Source organism: Stegodyphus dumicola, chromosome 3, assembly GCF_044657685.1.
Source record: "Stegodyphus dumicola isolate Sdum_Otavi_A_Nest chromosome 3, ASM4465768v1".
Classification (NCBI taxonomy): Eukaryota; Metazoa; Arthropoda; class Arachnida; order Araneae; family Eresidae; genus Stegodyphus; species Stegodyphus dumicola.
Genome location: NC_140770.1, coordinates 268,902,250 through 268,927,335, shown reverse-complemented (window position 1 = coordinate 268,927,335; position 25,086 = coordinate 268,902,250). Strand labels below are relative to the sequence as shown.

The 25,086-nt window shown below is 32.6% G+C and overlaps 1 protein-coding gene across 3 annotated transcripts in view; it reads right to left on the bottom strand.

Annotated features, from left to right (window-relative positions):
* Positions 1-3,883: 3,883 nt before the first annotated feature.
* The window catches only part of zuc (Mitochondrial cardiolipin hydrolase zuc), a 158,854-nt gene continuing 137,651 nt past the window's right edge, over positions 3,884-25,086 (bottom strand). Inside the window, exons 1-3 of one of the 3 annotated variants that reach the window (XM_035369527.2) lie at positions 8,342-8,492; positions 7,684-7,968; positions 3,884-4,232 (exon numbers count right to left, since the gene is read on the bottom strand). In XM_035369527.2, coding sequence (XP_035225418.1) covers positions 3,994-4,232; positions 7,684-7,968; positions 8,342-8,378 — 561 coding nt within the window. In that variant the 5' untranslated portion in view covers positions 8,379-8,492 and the 3' untranslated portion in view covers positions 3,884-3,993. Of the gene's footprint in view, positions 4,233-7,683; positions 8,231-8,341; positions 8,493-25,086 lie in introns of those variants that run through there. The other 2 variants (XM_035369525.2, XR_015040457.1) reach the window with 2 other exon arrangements.

The following is a 25,086-nucleotide window of genomic DNA, read 5'->3' as shown; positions in this document are numbered from 1 at the left end:
TGATTATAAGGAGTGAGGTTAAATGTTCATCTGTCAATCTACTTCTGAAATAATTCTTTCTAAGATTTATGGTTGAAAATACTTGTTCTCATATCTAGATGAAACAAACATAGCACTGATTTTCTGGGCATGAGATATTAAAAATTTGGAAAACTTACTTTCGATAACGATTTGTAAAACTCACTTTGGCATATTTAGAAACAGCTGCTTGAGATGATTGTTAGATTGCAATTCAGTTAATTCAAGCTGCAAATCTGACATCACTGCTTCACAATTTACCTTGAAAGGCATGGTTAAAAAAAATTCAATTCTGTTTGAATGACACTAAAATCTTGAAATCTTCATTCGAACTAAAAGTGCAGTTTTTTTCAAGCCATCTTCATTCTTAAGCTTCTCTTCATTTACTGAGGGTATTGAATTTAACTTTGGGAAATAAAACTAGCCAGCTACCCAGCAAACAGATTGTTTTATTAAATTTTTCCTAAGAGGTCTAATTCACCTATAATTGGATTCCCATATGTCTGCTCCCCGAGAAAGAGATAATGCTTGTTGGTGCCAATTTACAGCTATAACTAACAAAGAACTTCTGCTGTTAACACTTTACCGATTGAAAGCTGTTTCCGTCAATTTGTGTTTTGTAGAATAAAAATAGAGAAAGTAAAAAGATCATCAGTCCTTTGAAATAAGGACGAAAAAAATATTTAACGAAAGTAGAAAAGGAGATGTATATATGATACATAAATAATATATTTATTTTAACTTTCCTCGGACTGGCAAATTAAAATTCTATCCGCGGGCCACATAGAACCTTCTGGCGAGCCGTAGTTTGCCCATCCCTGTTTTAGACTATACAATGTTGATTTTTCCCAAGGTCTGTAAATAAGTATATGGTCATAACCATATAAAAATTGAAGAATTGTTGCAGAGACTTATAAACTGATGCATTCTAAAAATTAAAGCTTTATTTCCTTTATTAAAGGAAAACAATGTATGAGATGAATCTCTCTATAGTAAATAGTATTCTTTTACAATACAGCTAACAATGAATAATGATTTCTAAATTTAACTATATACAATTTTGTAATGAAACTTTTATGTGCTAATGATAATTCTAATGTAAAAGAATTTCACTGTATTTTTTTTAACAAAATAACTAATGCATTGAGTTGCATTTATATTACATACGATAATGTTAAAAATGATGTATTCTAATTCAAAACTTTAAATGTAAACTTTACATTACATCTAAAGTTTTGAATTCGAATAACATGGCAAATAATGATTATTGGACATGTTAAAGTTACAAGCTTGTGCTCAGGCAATAACAATGAGAAAACTTAAGTCAAACTACTGGTGCCATCTATTGATAAAGAATAAAAACAACTACAAAGTAATTTCCTTAAAGCTGAGGGTAAAGACAGATTGAAATTGGAATTGTTAATTAGAACTGAATGATTTTTTATGAATGTGAAAAGCCTCTATAAAATGTAATTCACCAATAAAAATCTGATTTTCTGACTAACAGTGTTGGGCAACAGATGATTTATATTTCTTTTTTCCCAACATATGCCTTGTGTTTCTTAGTGCAAAATTTTACTTCTGAATATTACGCTAACTCTTGTTGCCTTAATGCCTCCAATAAACATTTATATGTTATCCAATATTAAAGATGTATCTTAATTATCCTAATGTATACAAACAAGACTAGTAGTTGCAACAAACTGTTACCTACAACAAATAGAAGTGCCTAAGCTTCTATTATTATGGGCTAGTGAAAAATAGCAAAAATATTTATTTTCTTACTGATCAAATTTTTCAAATTTTGCTATTTTTTATTGGAAGTATATTATAAGTAAATTTACAGTTTTCATTTTACAGACATGCAAGTGTACTATGACATATACTTAGAATACTTAGTATACTGTAGAATACCAAAATTTATCCAACGAATAATGTATAACTCTTCCTACATCAAAACAACTGCAAAAATCAAAATACTATTAGAGGTGTGTGCAAATGCTTATATCTTTCAAACTGCAAATGTTACAATCAATCTAAATGTATAATTAGATAAATGAGAAAGCACATAAGCAAATGCTAAAAAAGGGGGGTTTATTATTAAGCAAAAGGGTAGTAACATTAAAAACAGCAAAATTTTGATGAAGTCACCCTGTGTGTGCACGTACAACCACATGTGAGTTGTTAAGGTTGGCTTCTGGACAGTGGTGTGTTCGCTGTATTTTATTTTATTTCCTTAAGCTAGTGGTCTTGTGATTTATAGAAATTAGGGGCGTTTATCAGATTCTGTACCAATATAATTTACTGTTAAACAGCATAAGAGGATACAGGATTCAGAAGAAGGTGATATTTGTATGGTAGATGTAATTGTTAATGGATAGTCAAGATTTATACATTTGTATATATTCATTCAACTTTTAATGCAGGAGATTTCAAGTTGTTCTTGTTAGTACACTGACAAAATGTTCTGAGATTACTTTACTGATCGATGAAGAGTTTACTATAGATATAAATGTTCCTATCGTTATGATGGGAGATTTCACTGTAGACATCATACAAAATGAAAAAAAATTCGATTTTATGAAACATCATTTTAATTTCAATATGGTGCAAAGTAACTCTCCAATTACACATTTTATTTGTTCTATAACATCCTCACACTTCCCATTAGTAAGCCTAAGCATTAAACACCAGCAACTCTTTAAACTAAAAGACAGAGCCTACCATCATTTTTTTAATATATATTTGTATTTTACAGAGGCGTAGCTATGGTTTTTGGCACCAGGGGACAGCTGAAGATTTTGCGTCCCTTTCTCTGTGCCAAGAATGGAAAACATTTATTCTAAAATTTCATAACATCAATTTGGTGCACCCTGAATGCTGTGCCCGGGGACAGATGGCCCCTCTTGTCCCACCCTAGCTACGCCACTGGTGTTTTAGTATAAGAAAAATTCCTCTAGATTAATGTATCTGTTTTCTGAAAGCCATACTACACATCAGCCCTTTCCTTGTAGAGTTAACAACATGGATTACATTTGGATCATATGGCCCATTTTCAAATTTTGCTTACATATGCTGTCCCAGAAGAAAAGAAAGAAAATTCAAGATAAATTAATATTTAAAGTTTAATATTAGCAATGTGTTGCATATATTTCTACCATTTAAAATATAAAAAAATCAATTGAAATTTTTTAGATATAAATCTTAAAAAAATAATATCGTAGGCAAAAATGTCTGTCCCTTTCAAGTTTTATGTTATTCAACCTCTTTGTTTTGTAACCTAATTAATTTTTTTAAATAAAGAAGGTTAATTATTTTAAATATGAATTATTAGTGTGTTATATTCATGATAGAAATTAATTACAGAAGTTTTTTCTTCAGCAAATCAATAAAAATTAGTCTTCCACTTCATGTCAAGTCCATTACCTTGAGATACCCACAATTAGTTTGTAAATCTGCCTAAAGGGGGCCAGTACATATTCAAAGTAATAAAGCTTAGCATGGCTAGTTTATCTATGTCACTGCGTATGTTGAACAGCATTAACTATGATTCATAATATAATTAATAACTGTATTATTTTATTTATCCATACACATATTTTTGAATCTAAAACTCACCAAATTCTCAATATATGAAAATTAAACTTCTTTTGAATATTTCTACATAATTATAGACAAATGCTGTTGTTAGAAGGACATTATCAGATGTCCTATTGATCTGTCGATGTTTAAAAAAATTCAGCATGATATATAATTGACAGCATTGGTGATGATTACTTCAGGATGTATATAAAGCTATTATCAAATATCTTGAACCTGAAGCTTAGTGTGCTCAATTTAGTTTTTCTAATAACAGATACACAAGAACAATAAAATGAAAATTTATTAAATAATGTACAAAATATGTTACATACAAATTTTTGAAATTCTCATATTCAGAATTTTAAGCAGATTAAAAAAGTTATGAATGTTTTATCATGTCAGAGCATTTCCAGCTACAAATTCTTCTGGTGCTAGAACATCCCACAGTCTCTGAAATTCTGATACAAATGGCTGTACAAGATGTTGTTCACTAGTAATAATCAAGTTTTCATAATTTCCCATAACAGCTTGATTAGTCCAGTTAAAAGATCCATTAACTAAAATTTCATTATCTGCAATAAGAAATTTATGATGCATCCAAAATGATGATGATCTGCATCTGACAGATATACCTAAGAAAGATTAGTAATTATTAGTTCACATTCATTGTAACTAAAAATAATATCAGGATTGTTCTAAGTATCAAATCATCTAAATTATACAACTTAATAGATTTATCAAATTATTCACATCAATATACATGAGGAAGTCATTTTAGCAGACACTTTAGGATAAGATCAAAGTTAAACTTATTTTCCATTTTGAGTTTATGTAATAAATGTAAATATTTTTGCATGTAATATGCATTTTCTCTTAACCCTCTGAGCATTATGGGTTTAGCCCTGAAATTCCAAAGTTCCTCAAAATGTCATGAATAAGTGATATTTTCTTGATTTTATTCAAAAAATTACTCTTTCATTTTGTACCTTGATTCCTTTTCTTCCAATAAAGCTAGCAGAAATTTTCATGTATAATGAATGTGGAAGGCAACCTTCTGTATGGAATTTTCCAGCCATAACGCTGAGAGAGTTAATAGCATATGTAAGGGGATTCATCAAAGTTTTATAAGAAACTGTCAATTGTTCTTCAAAAAAATTCGGTTACCTAAAATATATTAAGAATAAGCAATATGAGAATTCTCTTTAATGACTATAGGTATTGTTATTAGTTAAAGCCAACAACCATACCCTCAGTCATTTATTATTAATAATAATACATCAGGATTTATAAAATTAAGAAAAGCAACAACCCTGCGTTTGGAATAGATTTTAATCAAGACTTGATCAATTTCAAGGGCAAACAGGTGCAAGTCCCTTTTTATCAGAAGCAAAGAAATGTTAGCTGCTAGATTTCTTTACTTTTGATGAAGAGGGACCTGCACCTGTTTGCCCTCGAAAATCGATAATCTTGAATAAAATCTACGGCAAATACAGTCGTTGCTTTGCCTAATTTTATGTTTTATTTTGGCATGTTTATCTTCTCTCTTGATTAGAATTTAAATCAAATTTATTCATAAAAAGTAAGGTACTATTCTGTTATCCGGCGAGGAGGGGGGGGTCCAGAAATTGATGTATGTGTGCATGCATATATGTACATTGCACCAAAAAATAAAGGGGGGAGGACAGTTCTTTACCTCCTGTTTTACTAGGCCAATTGATGAAATTCGAATTGCGTTTTTCATGCCTCGAAAGTGCGACTTAGGATATATATTAGATTTCTATCTAGCATTTTTCTAATATAGGTATTTTGACGCAAAATTGGACTTTTTCTGAAATAACAATTTTTTTCTATATTTCGATTCTATGACTCAATGCCTAGATATTAAATTTTGTAATTTTTGGAGAGAAATTTACGAAGAAAGTTAAAAATTAATTTTTTCATTGATGCACGAGCGGGAAAAAAGATCAATCATTCATTCTTTCAAATAATTTTAACATAGTGCATAAACCACATTTTTGTTATTGCTCATAATAAATATGCCAAATTTCAAAATGCTCCCAAAATATAAATTAACATATATCTTAGGAAATTTTGAATAAAAAAAGCGCTTCATTTTTTGCAGGTATGCTTAAATACATCTACTTTAACCCGCAAGCACACGCACTGGGTCTAGTGGACACATGCATTTAAACAAACTTTTCTCAAAGCACACCTATTTCATGCGAAATGTTGAGGTCCAATATAGTCATGTCTTAGGTCAACCTCTTTATGTTTCCAAAGTTTTTTCGCTGGGTCTTTGATTCAGAGTCTTGGCTTTAATCACATTGGGTCTTTTACACCCAGTGCACCTCTTACCATTACAGTAATAGTTCATTTCTGATAGTGTAGAAAGCGGCTAACACGTTGCATAACTCATCTTACAATGAAGAAATTTGCAAACATTATTAAATGTATCAACTGATGAAGAATGTATTGAAGAAAATGAGGATGGAAGTGATCATTAATTTTTAGTTCACGATACTGATTCACACAGCGATATAGATTCTGGAAATGAGAGTGAAAATGCCATAAATTGTTTTATTGCAAAAAAATTATTGTAAACAAAAAAAAAAAAAAAGGTTAAAGATGCAAGCACAAAAAAAAAAACAAAAATGTGCTTCGTCGAATGTGAAAAATATCTGTATTTGGAACACATGAAAACAATTTCTTCAATGTGCTGCGAACATTTGTTGTTGCATTTGTTCTCTGTGTCTATAGTGCCAACACAGAAAATTAGAATCAATACAAAGTAAAGGTATATAATTTTTTTAGTTAAGATATTAAAATTTTTATAGGTTATAATACAAATGTTTTTGAAAATTTATAAGAAAAATTTTAAAATACAAATTTTAAAAATAAATCAAAAAAATGTGTAAATTACATTTGGATTAATAAAAATTTTGAACTAAATTTTTAATTCAGAAGAATGAATCATGTAAATTTAATAAAAAGATATTCATAAATATATATCAAATTCAATTAACATTCAGGAGCTAACATTTTGAAAGCTCATTTTTTAAAAACCATGTGTGCGATTTTCACAAAACTTGGCAGTTTGGCATAATTTAAGTCATAGAATCGAAATATGGTAAAATTGCCATGTCATTTCAGAAAAAGTCGGATTTCATATCAAAATACCTATACTAGAACAATGCTATATATAAATCTAATGCATATCCTAAGTTGCACTTCCGAGAAATGAAAAATGCAAGTTGAATTTCATCAATCCGCCTAGTAGAACGGGAGATATATAACTGTCTACTGCACATTTTACACAAAAAATTTCACAATTTTGAAATTACCATTTTAAAGTGGAACTTTAATTATAACCACCCTATATTTTAAGTCCCCCCCCCCCTGCGGCCAATCGCGTTATCTTTTAAGGCTCATCACTCTGCCACCATTTTCCAGCAAGAAAATGCTTTGATTCCACATGACCTGCATATCAGCCATTCTTATTTTGGTATTTAATGATTATCTGAACCACCATAAAAAGTTACCAACTCACTGGAAATTTTGTGAATAAGCAAAAAAAATATTTTTATTTTGGCTACCTGGTACAGCTCATAGGCATTGTTGGTCTCCACATAAAAAGCAAGAGATTTTTACAAAGAAAAAGAAAGTCTACATGGTCCAATATTTACATTTTCATAAACTGGTAGTTACTGTTCAGCTATGGTTTTAAAAATTTCTTTGAAATAATACTTGCCTGTTCAGTTTTCCACCACATAAATTCAGCAAGCTATTTTGAGAGATATCCTCCTCTCTAAACCACACAAACAAACAAACAAAAAATTCCCTAAGAGAAAAAATGCCAGTGGCCAGTAGAAGGCAGTTAAATATAAGGTATGTAAATCCATGTATACAGATTACACATATGAATGCATGTGTAGGTTGGCTGTTGCAAAGGCCAAACACAAAGGCAGTTTTACCCAACACTGACATTGAAGGTGCGAGTGTCAAAAGGTATCCATTTTAACTGTTTAACACTAGGAAATATGTACAGTAACAAAATTATGATTCATATTGAAAATAAAATCTTACCGGAACTTCTTAATTTTCCTATTTGGGAGCCAAATACTTCACCTTCTTCACCACTATTCCTCTCTTCCGTTATAACCCTTAACATTAATCCTCTTTTCTGACAATCTACTAACGCTTCTGCTAATATGCTGCAAGTAATCATATACACGCATACGTCAACAGTCTGCTTAGAAAGTTTTAAAACATTTATTAGAACACTTAAAGATGTTTCTTTATGTACAGCAGCGCAGTTCTGATCTCTACAAATTCGACCACATGCTGTTCTTCTACAGGTGATACCAGGATCTGGAAAAAAAAGAACTTTGTGAAAAACAAAAGAACTACTTTCATCTTTGTTATAACATTGTATGAGCGCGTGCGTCAAACTATTTTCAGGCACACGTTTCGAATATTTTACCAAAACTCTTCTATAGAATTGGTATATTACTTCCGATAATATAGCTATGCAAGTAATGTTGATCACAGCATTTTTAATCATTTTAGAGTAAAAGAATTCCCATTAATCCGTTTCAAACTTCGAAACCAAACACATGTCCTGTTTTGCACCGCTAAGTCTTTCTGCCCGCAGGGCGAAAAATATATATGTAAAAAATAATTTTTTACTCATTACCTATTTAATTTTTAATGATTTTAATAGACATTTTATTTATTTATTTACTCTTGTCTCTTGTTCCTCTTTCCCGACGGTCTTCCATAGGCCTCCGAGACTTCTACTTTTAGAAATTAAGCCCTGGGGGAAGGAGAAAAGTATAATATCCATTGGATGCATTCGTAGAACTGGTACAAACAGTATGCAGTTTCTACGAGGTTTCAATTTATTTCAAGTAACGTATTAATTCGATAGATGGCAGCACCATACTACATTTAACAGCGACATATTGCTATTCGTCGGTCGGCGCAGGGTGCTGACCGCACTTCGTAATTCTAAAATGCTATGCAAACATTTAAATTCTAAATTTTAGATATTGGATCATAAGAACTCGTAATTGCAATGAATAATTTCAGTAAAAATTCTTATTTGATCTTCGCCGTTTTAACAATTCCAGATTTTTTCAATTAAAATTTTGACAAAAATGGAATCTTAGACACCTGATTCCGCATATAATGAACTACGCTGCTGTCCATTCAAAATGCAGCTCAAAGAAGAAAAAGAGATACCAAAACCAGTGGCGGATTGGCCAAAGAATCGTCCCTGGCAGGAAAAATATGCCGGCCTTAAGGCCCCATATGAAATGTCATAAATCATCATCAAAAATAATTTTATAAAATAAAAGTATAACTTTGCAGAAAAGTAACACTTTTCTTATGTATATATATATATATATGCAAATAAACTACAAACAATAAATAACAGTGACTAAATAATTAAATAAACGAAGCAGCGCTTGATTCATAATTGGCCATTTAAATATTTTTTATTTCCAGTCCCTAGGCAAATATATCCTCCTTTCTATCTTCAGATTTGCTTTAGCCTTTCTCTATGTTCACCAATAGCAACGGCTTCAAATAGCTTGCTTCATAGTACTCCTTAATCTAATTTTTTTAATTTTGAAAAGGATTTTTCGCATTCAATTTGCGTTATGAGTACAAACTCATAAGCAAAAAATACGTTGGCGTAAGCTGTACTGTATAACTTTTATTTCAAGAGTAATTTATACACACACAAGATGCAGTTTTTGCAAAAATTGCATTTAACTTTGGATGAATGCTTATTAATAGATACAGCATTCTGTCGTTCTGACTCGGTAAATAATGACTAGTAAGCAATTGCTTTTTTTAGTATTTTCCGTTTACTTACTAGGCCCTGATATTTTTCCTTAAAATTATCAATTGTTACATCTGCATAATGTTCTAAAAATATAGACAAATACTCGAAAGAGTCCGGCGACAATGGCTTCCAAACGTTTTTGGGATCGAGGAGAGATACGACTTCCTATGCCCTTTAAACCTACTTCCCGTCGATGAAATGGTGTTATTCATTATAAAATTAAAGATAGTAACTTCGAATTGTTTGACAGGGCAATTGAAATTATAGCCGGACTATTCTTCGTCGTCTATTTGCTTCACTCTTCGGCATCTTCTAACGTATAATTCACTATAATTATATCACAACCTACCCTTTCTAGTTCATTATTGCAATCCGTTGCAAACAATTTTGATGCCTTAAATTTTGTTTCTACATTTACACATAACATGTTTCTAGAAATGGCTTTTAAAGAGCTTGTAGCCCCCCTTATCATGTTATATGCTGGGATGTAATCTAATCCTTTATTCTTCAAATATTTTGTTACTGGCTCGTTAAATTAGAATGTGACTGTACGGTATTTTCATAAATCTACTTAACGACTGTCGATGATAGGCCCTACCCTACATCCTTCAGCTACCGTATGTCATATGAGTTTGCGTCCATGCCTGCATCCATGCCTGCCTCATGGTCCGCGCATCCATGCCTGCCTCATGGTCCGCGCATCCATGCCTGCCTCATGCGTAGGGCTGTCTCGCTGAGTCATCTGTGTCAATTCAATCGTTCGAGTTTCTTGATCGGACCGAAATCGCTCCGGCTGTATCCACCACTGATCAAAGCCAATACTTTTCACAGATTACACATAACATCAATGATAATTCATTTGAAATACATCTTTCTTTCAGGTGAGGAAGACGAGAAAATCACTTTTGAGTGTTGCCTCCACGTTTATTATTATCCGCCACGCCAATGAGTGAAATAGGCTTTGGATGTGTGGTTGGGGAACTGCAGCCAATGATACCTCTACATGTAGCCTAAGTTCATCTGGTGTACCCCCGCGGGTGCGGCATATCGGACTGGGTATTCTCCAGTCATTGACCAGACATGTTCGATGGGCGATAGATCTGAAGAATGGGCAGACCAATGTGACCATGCAACGTGGTGGGCTAAGAAGAAAGCTTAAACATTGCGTGCAATGGATGGTCGTGCATTGTCTTGCTTAAATGTCGCCGCAGACAAGCTCTGAAGGTAGGAAAGAGAACGGGCTTAGAGATGTAGCGTTGACTGTTAAGTGTACTTATAATGCGAATTAGGAGGGTACTCGCTGTAGCTTCTATGTGCCTGTTGTAGCTTCTGTGTGCAGTGGAGTTGGACGGATTATTTAGAAATTAAAGTGTAGTTTAAACGGCGGATCTGTCATAGAATCAATTGTATTGACTGATGTTATGTAAGACTTTTCAGATCTTCATATTTATCTGATTTTTTACCTATGAATGATAATGCTTGTCATCACAAAACAAACTTCGTTGACACATTTCTTGAAAATGAAGATATTGAGTGACCAGCAAAATCTCCTTATCTGAACACGAAAAAGAACTTATGAGACTACTCTGGAAAAGTAGTTACACGGAGACATGAAACTCCTAGAGATGTAAATGTCCTGAAGACTGTACGGCTGCAGCAATGTGGAGGAACTTAGTTCCCCAAATTGTGGTTAACAACGTTATTGAAAGCTTGAAGACAGAAGAAGCTATAGGACACCTAGGCAACTAACAAAAATTAAGAAAATGATATTCGTCGGGTCATACAATATTTAAGAAATGATTGATGATCATGCTTTATGTTCAGTGAATAACAAATAACGTAAGTAATTTAGTCTTATGCCAACTTCCTTAGTTAAGTGAAAGAACTACTCCAAACGCACTGCCTGACAGTGTGTAAAGTACTCTTACCAATTAAAGAAATATTACTTTGGAATTGCTCTTTTTTCGAGGCTACCATCCCAAGGTTCATAGGCTCCATTTCGTAGAACATGTAGGTCATTTCTCCCGCCTTCTTAGCATAACTTCGTGGTGCATTGGCCAGCACACTCGACGCGTATCGAGAAGTCCGAGGTTCGAGTTCCGGCGAGGGTATTGCTCATTTTTCATCTGCCGGGAGAAGAGGAAAAGTGATCTAATGTCCTGCTTAAATAACCTGCTTTAAAATAACCTAATGTCTCTACAACCAACGCCAAAGAATAATTTCAATTGCCATTGTTAGGAATAATTTTGCCTTGGGAATGAACTTTGTCTTCCGAGAATTGTCTTGTGGCTTTAAAGCATTACTTTAAATACTCAGACACCGAATGAGCAATGCATAATACATGAAGGTATTAAAAGAGTAGCTATATTTATAAAATAATTAAAATGAAATGAAAGCTTACATCCATAAATATGAAGAAACACTTTTTAAATTTTCATCTACCGTTTGCTAATTTTATACATAATTTTTTAATAAATTTTTGATCATGGGTCATGTGATTTCAGAATAATCCACAAGTCAGCCCCCCTCATTTTATTGATTTTTCAATGATTATTATTTTTGAAAACAGTATTTTTTCCTACATTGTTACATTTTCCTACATTTCCTACTTTTTCTTCCTCATTCTCGATTTCGTTAGACGGCAAAATTTCTCTGATGATACTTTGTGTTAAGCACGTAACAACCCAAAACCGCTGTTATGATATTTTCATATTTTTTTAATTCGCTACCTAGGAAAACAAATTTTACGTAAATTAACAATAAATACTGTGTAAATATTCGCACATTCGGTTATCTTATCTTCTTATTTTTATCGTTCGCCCGTGTATTTTCTTATTGTTCATATACGAATTATTTTTCGCCACTAAACCTCCAGTTCTCTAACGAATCGAATAAAATATAAAATAAAATAACAAACCAACATACATCGCGGGAAAAAAAGGGTAAACAGTTCTATATCTCTCGTTCTACTGGGCCGATTGACGAAATTCAAATTCCGTTTTTCATATCTCAAAAGCGCGACTTAGGATATATATTAGATTTATATATAGCACTGTTCTAATATAGGTATTTTGACACAAAATCGGACTTTTTCCGAAATGACATGCCAAATGTTTACTATATTTTGATTTTACGACTCAAACTATGCCTAATTATTAAATTTTGTAAAATCTGGTGCGAAATTTACGGAGAAATCCTGAAATTTATCTTGAAACATTTTTTTTTTCAGCTTGGGCCAAAATTAATTCACTTGGCCAACTACTTAATTTATAGCAACCTATTTTCCTTCCCCTTTTTTCATTGTACACGAGCCGAAAAAAAGTCATCGTTCATTCTTTTAAGTAATTTTAACAAAGTGCGTAAACTACATTTTTTGCTTATAACAAATATGCCACATTTCAAAACACGGCGGTTGTGCTTAAAAATACATCTACTTTAAGATGATGGTAAAATTTTACAGGTTGTAATTCAAAAGTTTTTTCGAAAAATATATAAAAACGATTTAAAATCAGAAATTTTAAAAAGAAATCACAAACAATGCGCAAGTTTTATTTGGAATGAACTTCAATTTCGAAAATGTGAAAGGAAGGATCAAATAAGTTTAGTAAAAAAAGACATATTAATAAATATATACCAAATTAAATTAACACTGAGGACATAAAACTTTTAGAGCCAATTTTTTAAAAACTGCTCGTGCGATTTTTAACAAAATTTGGGCACTTTGCCGGAATTTGAGTAGTAAAATCGAAATCTGGGAAGCAACTGGCATGTCATTTCAGAAAAAGTCCGATTTTGTGTCAAAATACCTATATTAGAGAAATGTTATATATTAATGTAATATATATCCCAAGTGCGCTTTCGAGACATGAGAAACGGAAGTTGAATTTCGTCAATGGGCCCAGTAGAACGGAAGATATAGAACTTGTACCCCCCTTTTTTTCTCCGCGGTGTTTGTTGGTTTGTTATTTTATTTTATAGTTTATTTGATTCGTCAATCAGCGTAGTAGAAGGGGAGATTATAATTGTCTTTTTTTTTCCGCATTATATCTGTATTCTATCCTGTGCTCAACTCTTATTTTCAATCCTCAATGATTTCTCTCGGATAATTAACTCTCATTTTCGAAAATAGTACTTATAGACATAAGTACTAAACAGCTGAGTGCGTCTGCGGTGGAGTAAAATTGAAATATCAGCTTATTTTCCTAGTAATATAATTTACGTTTCGTATTTTTAAACGCAACCTTTTTGTTATGCTTGTAATACTTTTCGTAATCTCAACTGGTGTCGAGGTTACAATCATTTTTTTTTAGTAATTCAGAATGGCAATAACAACAAGAAAAAGGTATCCCAACAAGGAAAATCTGCAGTTAAAATTTTTAGATCTCTGCTAGTTGAAGCTACACGTCCACGCCTTACATATTTTTCTTTCTCATCGCTCTTCTTTTTCCTTCACCAGTTTCTTCTCTTCCCCTTTCTGAAATTATATTAACCAAAATATTGATCTCACTATTAATGCTAAGAATAATAACTAAAGTAGCAATAAATAATAACTCAAGTAGGCAGTTCATGATTTAAAGCTCATTTTTTTCATAATATTCTAAAGCTAGCATCAAAACAGTTAAACACATATCATAAAACTAAATCGTAATAAAAATTAAAAAAATATGAAAGCTTTCAGATTTTATATTGTGCCCAAAGGGGCATTTTTTAATGTTTTTTGTGTTACAGTACTTATTAAATATCATGTTCTTCTCACTTAAACCATACAATTCAATTCAACAGCAGTATCACAAAATATTTAAAAGAGCATATCTTTAGAATTTCCGATACACAGTCTTGCGCGCTAGAGACAAAAATGTTTTTTCTTCTTCCGTACAGTGTTGCCATTGCTCGCTTTGAAATCGTTGAATTTGTTTGACAAAATATGGAATAGATACTAAAACAAATTCCAAATTTGGGCTTCCAAATGCCCATATTCAAGCGAAGGACTACATTATTCAAAATTTGATGGTTGTAGGTACCGCTGTTTTTCCACAGTGTGACAAAAATACATACATTCATGCATATTCTTCATTATTTAATTTCTTTAAATATAAGGCAGGGCTCTAATATTTGGTGGCAACAATCTGAAAAGTGAAATGACATTTAAAGTGAACCGACGCAAAATGCCCAAAGGAAATTAATAGCCATTCTGGGGAAATTCCTCTTTGTGGTAGGAATAAGGCTTATAATATTCTGTGGACTGTATAACTGTAATCCTAAAATTCACAGTTTTAAGTATATAAAAAATGACATCTTACTTGTTTCAAAAATAAAAATTTTAATTTTAATTTAAAACTTGATTCCATTTTAAACGACTTTATAAATCGTTGTAATCCCCCAGCTTCATAATAAAGAATAATTATAAATGAAATATTTTGATATTTTCCATTTTCAGATACTGAATAAGTATTTTTTGTTTGTTAACGATTCGTATAATCGTTGTGAATGAACATTCCAAACAAGTAAAAACTGAAACAAAAATTTGGAATCCTTTTTACAATTACAAGCAGTAACACTTTTTACAGGCGAAGATATCCGGAGCAAGTCATTCGGCAATTCATCGTTTCATCAGTTTACATCCTAAGTATATAGTATAGGGTATAGTATAGAAATAGTATAGAGAATATATAGTATAGAGTATAGTATAGTAATAGTATAGAGAATATATAGTATAGAGTATAGTATAGAAATAGTATAGAGAATATATAGTATAGAGTATAGTATAGAAATAGTATAGAGAATATAAAACCAGCATGGCAACATTTAAACATTGCATCTAAAACACATTCGCCTTTCCTAATATAAGATCCTTAAGTTTAGAAAAGGTGCTTAGACCTCTAGGAAGTCTCTGGGCTTGGACGAAGAACTTAGTTTAATATGCACGAGATGGATGACGGTTTGCTGCATTTTTAGCCCAAAGGTCAGTTTGCCCAGAAGGCCTAATTTCGTTCTGGCATTTGCGTCGTTCACTATAAAACGATGTTTCACTTTTCAAATTGTTGCCACCAAATAGTAGAGCCCTGCATTATACTTAAATAAATTAAATAATGAAGAAACTTGCATGAATGTATGTATGTTTCTTGCATTGTGAAAAAACAACTGTACCTAGAGACATCCAATTTTGAATAACGTAATCGAATATGGGCATCTGGAAACCGACATTTGGAATATGGAGTTTGTTTTATTACCTATTTCATATTTTGTAAAACTTTTTTTGATTGAACGAATTTGGGAAAACAGGTGAATTTCGAGGAAGAACACCAAATCTAGAATAGTTAATTCTGAGGTCGCCAGTTATTTTTAAAGCAGCCATCGTATTTTGTTATATCTTACATTGTGTAAGATAAAAAATATGAAAGCAAACTTCTAATTTTAATTGGTTATAACCTTTTTTATTTTTATTTAATTTGGGGACGTCTTCTCTCTATCTTAAAAATAACGCCATAAGTCTAAACTGCGTCATTCAAATTAATTATGCGATCCTATGTACCGCTTAATGCAGATACCTCTTGCCCAATCAAATAAATATAAACCAAAACTTTTTTACCTCGAACTGAAACTTTTGACTCCCTTCCTTCTTCCTCTGAAATGCTGCGACACTTTGGCTTACGCTTTCTCGCTGGCAACACGTTTGGCGGCTACCTTCTTTGTTAACTAAATATGTGCTAAGCTAACAAAAATGTCGGGCGCATAAGACGCTCGTCCGTATGTGAATCAAATATTGCAAATCTCGATTTGCTTTTCTCAATAATAAAATGATCTTGAATCTGGCCATGTCTATACCTTGGGAAGTTTCTTCGCTACGCATCTATTATGCCGCCACCAAGTTCCAAATCATTCATATCATGTCATATATATATATATATATATAAAGAGAGTGGACACCGTGAGGTGTTTTTTAAGAAATCATATGTAGACAATTACCTTCCTCTTGTTTTGAATATCAAGTGTGCCGAATTTCATCGCGATCAGAATAAAACTGTAAATTTGTATGAAAGACAAACACACGGACACTCTTCTTTATTTATAGAGATAATCTATGTTTGACAATTTCCTAATCCAACTCCCTTAATAGAAACTTATAAATAAAATTGCTAAGAACAAGATAAGCAAGAATTGAAAACGGAGTTTCATGCAGGAATGGTGATAAATGCCCTGTTCCGAGATCCGTTTGAGTCAGCTGAAAAATGTATAGTTTCAGGAAAAGAGAACTTCTGCCCACACACGTTTGAGAGATTGAAAAATGCCAGATATGTCACTTTGGTCTTTTACTTCCACCGTTTGCTTTCGCCTCCAGAGTTCTTTTGCTATACGGATATCTTGTTTCAGGCCTCACTGCCCTGTTCGCCCGGGATACTCCGCCCCCAGTCTTAAGCGTTTCCAATGCTTCGCAAGTAAAAAAGTGCTAATTACTTTTTTCAATAGACAAGATTAAAATTTTTAAAACGTTAATTTTCAGTTTCCCAACCATTTCGTGTGATTAAAAAACTTGAACAGAAAGACTACGATTTTACTTTTGGAAATAAGAGTGTAGCAGACCAGGAAATGTCCTCCTCCGCCTCCAACAAACGCTAGGAAAGCACTTCCGAGGTTGTATCACACTTTTAAGTCATAAAACTTTGCCCTTTTACAGCATTAAATGGGCTTACGTATCCTGTCCCATTTTCTCTTTAGCTATCAAGCTTAGAGATGAAACTCTTTTAAAGAGGAGACACTAAACATATAAGCAATTTCATCTTAGATAAAAAAAATATAATAATTTAGAAGGATTGTTTTTTACATTAAATTCGAATTTCAGATAAATCAATTAATGGAGCAAAAATATTAAACCTTTTTTTTTTCGAATAATATTGACAGCATGTCAGCTTCGATGCTTTCAGTACCAAGAATTTTATTCTAATCATCTAATAATTTAAACTTCTGTTATTTAAAATGATTTAATGAAGCGGTAGTTAAAAGCTCATCTGGTCGACTCACTCCTAAGTATTTTATTATTCTTGAATATATTTATTTATTTATTTTGTGCGTGTGTGTTTGGAACAAAATACCAGATAGTGATGGATTAAAATGAAGTATATGACAGGAAACGTCCTCAGTATGTAGAAAATATGTGGTCTGTCAGTGAGCAGAATATTTAAGAACGCTGTACAGGAGTAGTTCGACGAAGATTGGAATCCTAAACGAACGGGCTGACTAAACAGATATTTTTTAATTTTTCCTTATGTGCAATGTTAATGCGAACCAATTTCATATATAATTCAAGATATATATATAATTCAAGATATATTTAAAAGATAAATGTAAAAGATAAAAATAATATGTAAAAGATAAAAATTGAAATTGGTTCTATATATAATTCAAGTCCTTTATAAAGGCACCTTCGTGGCACCAAATACCGTATGTGTACTTTGGTATAATCTATTAAACAAACCATTACAAAGAAATGTGAAAACCATACAAAACAAATTATAACAATGAAGTAAAGTTTGACGAATTTGTAAGATAATGTACATCGTCGACATAAAACCAAAACCATGAATCAAATCAGATTTTGAGGGAAATAATTTCATGAGCATGTGCATGGTTTTACAAAAAATCGATTTATGTGTTCTACATTATATAATGATAATATGTTTGCCAAAAACAAAATACATTATGATTTATCATAATGTAAAGCATAAAAATAACAGAATGCATTTAAATTAAAACAGAAAAATTGAAGATTCATTATTTTGTGGTTATGCCTACTATGGTCAATATCTGAAACGATTTATTACAATAATGTAAACGTATTTCATATTTTAAGATGCTAAGCCAAATGGGATCCCAAACTCGATATGTGCTAGAATCAATACGCCTGAATCGTTGTGTATTTTCTCTCTCTCTATATATATATGTAAGATAAAAAATATGAAAGCAAACTTCTAAATTTAATTGGCTATAACCTCTTTTATTTTTTTATTTCATTTGGGAACTTCATCTCTCTGTCTTAGAAATAGTGCCATAAGTCTAAATTGCGTCATTCAAATTAATCATGCGATTTTACGTAACGCTTAATGCAGATATCTCTGTCCCAATCAAAGTAACTGTAAACCAAAACTTATAAAACTTAAATTTTTGCCTGCCCCTTCTTCCTCTGAACTGATGCTTCACTTTTGCTTGCGCTTTTATGCTAAGAAGACGCTGTTGCAATGATCTCTTCTATCGCAATAGTATCAAAATTGTTTTGTAAATAGGCGCGATTGGAGTGCCAAGTGAGTTGTGGCCACAAAATGCGAATTTAAATAAATGCGGAATTTAATCCTGCTCGACTGCTTGCTCTTCAAAATGGATGGACGCTCTAAGCATCAAGTATCTATGCTAAACAACATTGCTACGTTTCTATATCTCAGTGGTCTTATATCAGTGCCTCCTGAAAGTAAAATTTAGAAGCATTGATGTAGGAACACTGAAGACGTAGAAACGCAGAAATACTGATGGCGAAGCACGTAGATAGCGTATATTGATGAGGAAGAATTCTGATAGCGTAATATGCAGAAATGTTGAATCCGCCGTGATTAAGAAATGTGGCAGCAGAATAATATTAAATATTCAATTTTATTTCAGTTGGCACTTGTGGCCACCATTCTAATCGTGCCTATTTCCAGAACATTTATATTATTGATACTATTGCGGATAGGAACAGAGCATAGTGGAATAGCATCCAAGCAGCACAGTGCATTTATCCAATATGGCAGCCAGTTTTGTTTTAGGTCAGAAAGGTATAAGTTCTCAGTGTTTAGGTTCAGAATTAGCTACGTCATGAGCTTTACGCAAGCTCTGTGGCATAGATTAATCTTGAAAGGGCGCAATCCATAAATGTTGCTATTGTTTTTAGAATAGAGAGGAAATACCCAAATTAAAATGAGAAATTAAATTATAAAGCTAATTTACCTTTTTTATCTTACATGTATATCTATATGTGTGTGTAAGAAAAATAAAGAATATGTAAAAGATAAAAAATTAAATTAGCGACGTAAATTAGTTTCCCCTCTGTATTCTAAAAATAGTAATCTCTGCTTGCACTGCGTCATTTCCAGATTAACCCATGCCATATGACTCTTACATAATTCTGATGATGTAAATGAAACTAAAATTTAAACATTCAATAATAAGTTTACATCAGTATTAATTATCCAATCAAAATGCATCGAGAACCAAAACTAACTCAGTCTGAATTAAGATTTCAACCTGAACATAACGCATTCGCTCACTACTCTTCGGCCTAGCTGGACTGGTGTTTGTTGCTTCCTTCTTACTGTAAAGTTATCAAAAATGTAAACTTCTTGAAATAAGCACAAATAATGTGGGTACTTGTTTGTGGCCGCAACATGTTTGCTGAAATAAAATAAAAGATTTTATCTGCCTCGAGTGCCAAATTTTTTATTCATTGTGGATCCGCTTTTCAGCATTCTACGACATCAAAATTCTCGCTGTTCTTTACAGATTTAGCCATCTACTACCAACTACAACCTCAATATTGCAAAGTCCTTTTATTATGACATATGTATATTCTATAATATTGCTTAGCCAAATTCTGATTTTTTGTTATTTGATGAAATAAATTGCTAAGCAGGCATTATGGCGCTATTAATATTTAAAAAAAACTACCGATGCTGTGTGACGGGGGAAAAATTTCCTCCTGAATTCCTTTACATCATATAACAGTTTAATAACTTAGAGTTTTAAAATGAATGGAGTGGCTCAAGATTTGGCCGTCTGAGGAGGTCCATGATTAAGCCGCCTCTCTTAATGTACAAACATATAACTAAATGTCAAAATGACATATAGGGAAATTAATTTAAATTCTATGTTTATGTTTAAAGAAAAATTTTTTAATTCCAACATGTTAAAATTATATTATTCATTTGGTTGCTTTTATTGTTGTTTTGTTTTCTTGATGCAAAACCATCGATGACATCGTAGAGGTCTACTTGATTTCTGTAATTGCTGTATTATTGACAGTAAAGAAATATTTCTTTAGACTAAAAATAAACATTTATATTTCTAAATAGTACTTTCTGAATGACTTTCATTTAGGAAATTTAGGATTCTCCAAATCAGCAGCTCTTGGAGTTATTGCAAAAAAATATTCGCAATTATATTACAATATTTGGAACTTTGTTCTGGATTGGATTGGATTATTCAGTTATGGCAAAGCACACGAGGGCTATCTGCCTAAAGGGAGGGATGCCTTCGTGGAGGACTTTCTAAGGGAACTGGCTCGTATACACGTTACACATGGGCAAAACCAAGAAAACGCCCACGCAGCCAGCCCGTTCGCGGGATTCGAACCTCGGACCGAACTACCAGTGTTCAGCGTCTTTACCGCTCGGCCATTGGTGGGCGAACTTTGTTCTGGAGATTCTATTTTAGAATAAACAATAAATTCAAAAGGACTGCCCTTCCAAGCTCCTAATTCCTTTTATCTTAACAAGAACGGAAATAAAACTCTTGAAATACCTCTCTCTTAACAAGGAATTCTTCGTTATTAGTTTCACAGTCAGTTGATATTCATAATTTTCATTAAAACGTTTCGATGAAGTAAAAAAGATGAAACAAGGATATCTAGCACTTAAAATCTCGGCTGATTCCTTTGAATACTTTATCTCAAGTAAAAAGTACATGTTTTCTGATTTCAAATCGGAATGCAATTCAGAATCTCATTTTTTTTACGTGCCTCCATGATCCACAAGTCTAACATCTATAAAATAATGCTTCACACGAAAAATACCGCCCAAAAAATATGCCGTCCGATGCAGAATCCCTTTCTAGTCATACCACTTTTTAAAATGATAGTTACTCATTTTTAAGCGCTTGACTGTGTTCATTTTTAAGAGTACTTTTTTACACTTTTGAAGCTGGCTGCTGGATGTATGGTCGACTTAGCACCCATACTTTTACCTGTACCGATGTACCTGGCACCCATACTTTTACCTGTACCTGCTCCTTTTGCGCAAAAAGTAAACGTATAAAAATAACAAGAAAATGTAGAAGCATACGCTTTGCTCTCCTCTTCTGCTGGAATAGTCGTTAGTGACTCTGACTGCCGTACCCAAGGCTCCGGGTTCGTATCCAGGAGAAGGAAAGGGTGTTTGTAAATGTATAGTGCCTGCGCAACTTGAGGGCACTTTAAATATGCGGCGAGCCAAAAGCGCTCTCGAGAGGCTGGCGGTAGAAGAAGTCGTACTGTCACCCTTATGGTGCCCAAGGTTCTTGCCAACGACATGCGCAATTTCGCCTCCTTGTCGCGATGAATTTCGTCGGCTTGATCTGATATCAGGTAAGCGAGATCAATCACAACAACTCTTCTGTTCAAGAAAAAAGTCAGTAATACAAATTTAATGCTGTGTTTTTCACCTTGAACAAATTGCATTTATGCTTTTCTTTTGGTTCTTAATCCAAATCAGTTATCCAATTTGAATTTTAATGAGTTTTGTGTACGTAGTAATTACGTACTTTGTACAGGAATGCCAGACATCATTCATTCCTAGCTGGAAAATAAATACAGCCATATCTTTTTTAATCCACCGTTTCGTCCAGTTCATCCGTTTCATTCATTTTTAGGTGTGTCCAGTTTGGACACACCTAAAAATTTCCTTCTGTACGCACAGAAAAATTGAATGAAAAAGGATTTATAGGTTACTTTGAACCTTCTTTATTTACAGATGCAGTTTAACACAAACCAATCCATATATTTTAGCCATTCTTAGTTTTTTAAGACCCTCATTTTTCAAAGAAATCTTCCAGATTTTTTTAGGGTATAAAAGGAATTGTTGGAAAAGAAATTTTTGTGTTATTTTTTTGGCTGTATGCTAATCTCCTTACTCTATATTAGTTTTAAATTTTTGCCTCGAAATCTTGCCTAAAATCAAATGGCGAACCCTAGGTGTGCCCAGAGCGGGCTCACCGATAATCTAGGACAACTGAGCGTCTGTATTCTTTTGTTTCTCCGCATCTCATCGGTCAGTTCATTGACAACAACGCTCGTTTCAGCACTCTTTTCGAAGCTCTATTCAATCAGTGTGCCCTCTTCGGGCACACCCACTGAAATAAACGATAATTGCTATCTTCACAAAATTTTACTTGTGTACTCCTCTAGGCCTAATTAGGCTGCCTACCTTTTTTTTATATATCAAAACTGAGACTTTAAAAGGTGGCGTGACGGAAAGGGTTAAGGGCTGAGCTTTATAGATTCATTTGAAAGAAACACAGCTATTTCGCAGCTGAAATTGTTAGAAATCGTAAAAAATGTTTGAAGAAAATATATAGAATAATTAAAAATGTTATCAAGTACAAATTAGTTAAATTAAAGAATGTAACCTTATGATAAATTATCCAGTTCTTTTTACTAAAATTAACCGCGTTTTCTTTGCAAGAACAGGAAAGGTCATACTTCATATTAAGAAGTGTTCATTAATAAATTATGAATTAATAATATTATTAATACGAGTAAAATGTTTTTAACATTTTTTTACAGCGGGATTAATACAAAATTTCAGCAGGCTGGTATAACAGTTATTTTAATGCTAGTAATATACTTCGAAGTTCTGAAAATCTTTTAAGTAAATTTCTGAATAAAAATAATGAAGGTCAATCACATTTAATTAAACAATAATTAAAAAAGTTAAACAACTAAAACAGTCTCGAAGCTACGATCGATTTACTTTTATACGTTTTTATAATAATTTAAAATAAAAACCAAATTACTTTAGAAATAGGAAAATAGTCTGAATTTAAAAAACAATATTATATTCATATTCTGCGAATATTCATTTATAATATTATTTCTTGATTGTATGTTTTCTGTCTTTTAAAAAAATTTAAATCATCGAATTGATCTCAAAAACATTTCTGTTTTCGCCAATATTATCTCGGTGATAACTATAAACATTTCTTGATTTCCATATCAGCAGCTAAAATGATTTTAAACTTCACTTCTAAGGCCATTTGAATATGATTTTTAAAAACTCATTAGGATAACTATATTATAAACTTAAAACACAAGAGAAAACTACGTTTATACTATACTTCTATAAGCTAAACGTAGCTTACGTTTTCATTTGTTATTGCTCATATATATATATATATTGTACCGATATTTTAAGCGTGAGAATGGCAACATTTGGAAAAGAAGTTTGTCGAGACCACTTAAAAAAAGCACATCAAAGTACATATAATTAAGCTTCTATAAAGTTATCTTCAAGAGCGTTTGTTCCAAATAAAGCACTCCTACGTAAGGAAGATAACAGAACACTTTTATTTTTCTGAAAGGAATTTCTATTTGATATCGAATAAAAAAATTGCTTCCTTCTTTTAATCATTTATTATGACATCACCAATTCCACGAGCTTTTTATTAATAGAACTCTTAAGATATTTTCGGTAACAGTGCAAAATTCAGTAATGGTCGCTATGAATGGAAAAGTCTGTTGCATGATAATGGTCCATAGTTAGTCAGGAATTCCAAGGCTTGCTTGCATTTAAGATTTTCGTGGCATGGTATGGCGCCCAAAAGTAATTTCATCTTCCCCCCCACCCTCTTTATTTTTTTTTTCACTTCCCTAATTATAGCATTTGCTCCCGTCGGTTGCAATGAGGTAGGCGACTGTAGACATCCAAATAGCAGTCGTCGTGGAGTCTTGAAGAAATGACAGAATTCTTCTAAGTTAAATGCAGCATTCAGTTGTTCTTCCGGCAACAACATTTGACGAAGAACAGACTGCATAAAACCCTTTTGCTGTAGATTGTATGATGAATGTGTGTCTTACTTGTAGACGCCTGAGTGTGCCACCATTATTTACGTCTACCAAGACCGGTTGGCTCCATACTTCACGCATAAGAAAAGTATCAATTAATTACAATTTTTAATTCCTTCTACGAAGTAAAGAAAGTTACGAAGTTATAGTTACGAAGAATTCCGGATGCCATATTTCAACGAAAACATCCATCTTGACCGCTATCGAATGCAATTTAACGATATTTTGCGTGGCATCTCTATGTAACGACAGAATAAAGTCCTCTTTTTTCCCAAATGGATTATAAAACTGATTTAAACTGGATTCAGAAGAGATTTTGTCCTGAGGTCTGTACATAAGATGTACCTCAGGTAATTCAAACACGAGTATTCTCAGAAAGTTAAAATTTTGTACGTAGGACTGCTATAACTTATATTTGTGCACCTCTCTTTTTGGTTGCAATCGATCACACCAAAAGTATATAAATATATAATAGAACTCCAATTATCCGAACCATTTGGAACCGAGCCCCATTCGGATAATCAAAAATTCGGTTAATTGGGTTTTTTCCTAAGAAAGGGTCTATGTACACTTTAATTAATTACTGTATGTACTCTATGTTGAAAATGGGAGGGAAAAAAACTATTTTTTTAAAAAAGAAGTTTTAATTAATTCAAAATGAAAAAACAACACTTTTACGTACATGTTATATAGCGTACTGTACAGTTCTTAAGAGTGCTGAAAGTCATTGCTTGCTGAACATCTCGGACAAAGTAAGCTATTTGACCGTCTTCATCCGTTTTCGGGCAGTCAAGTC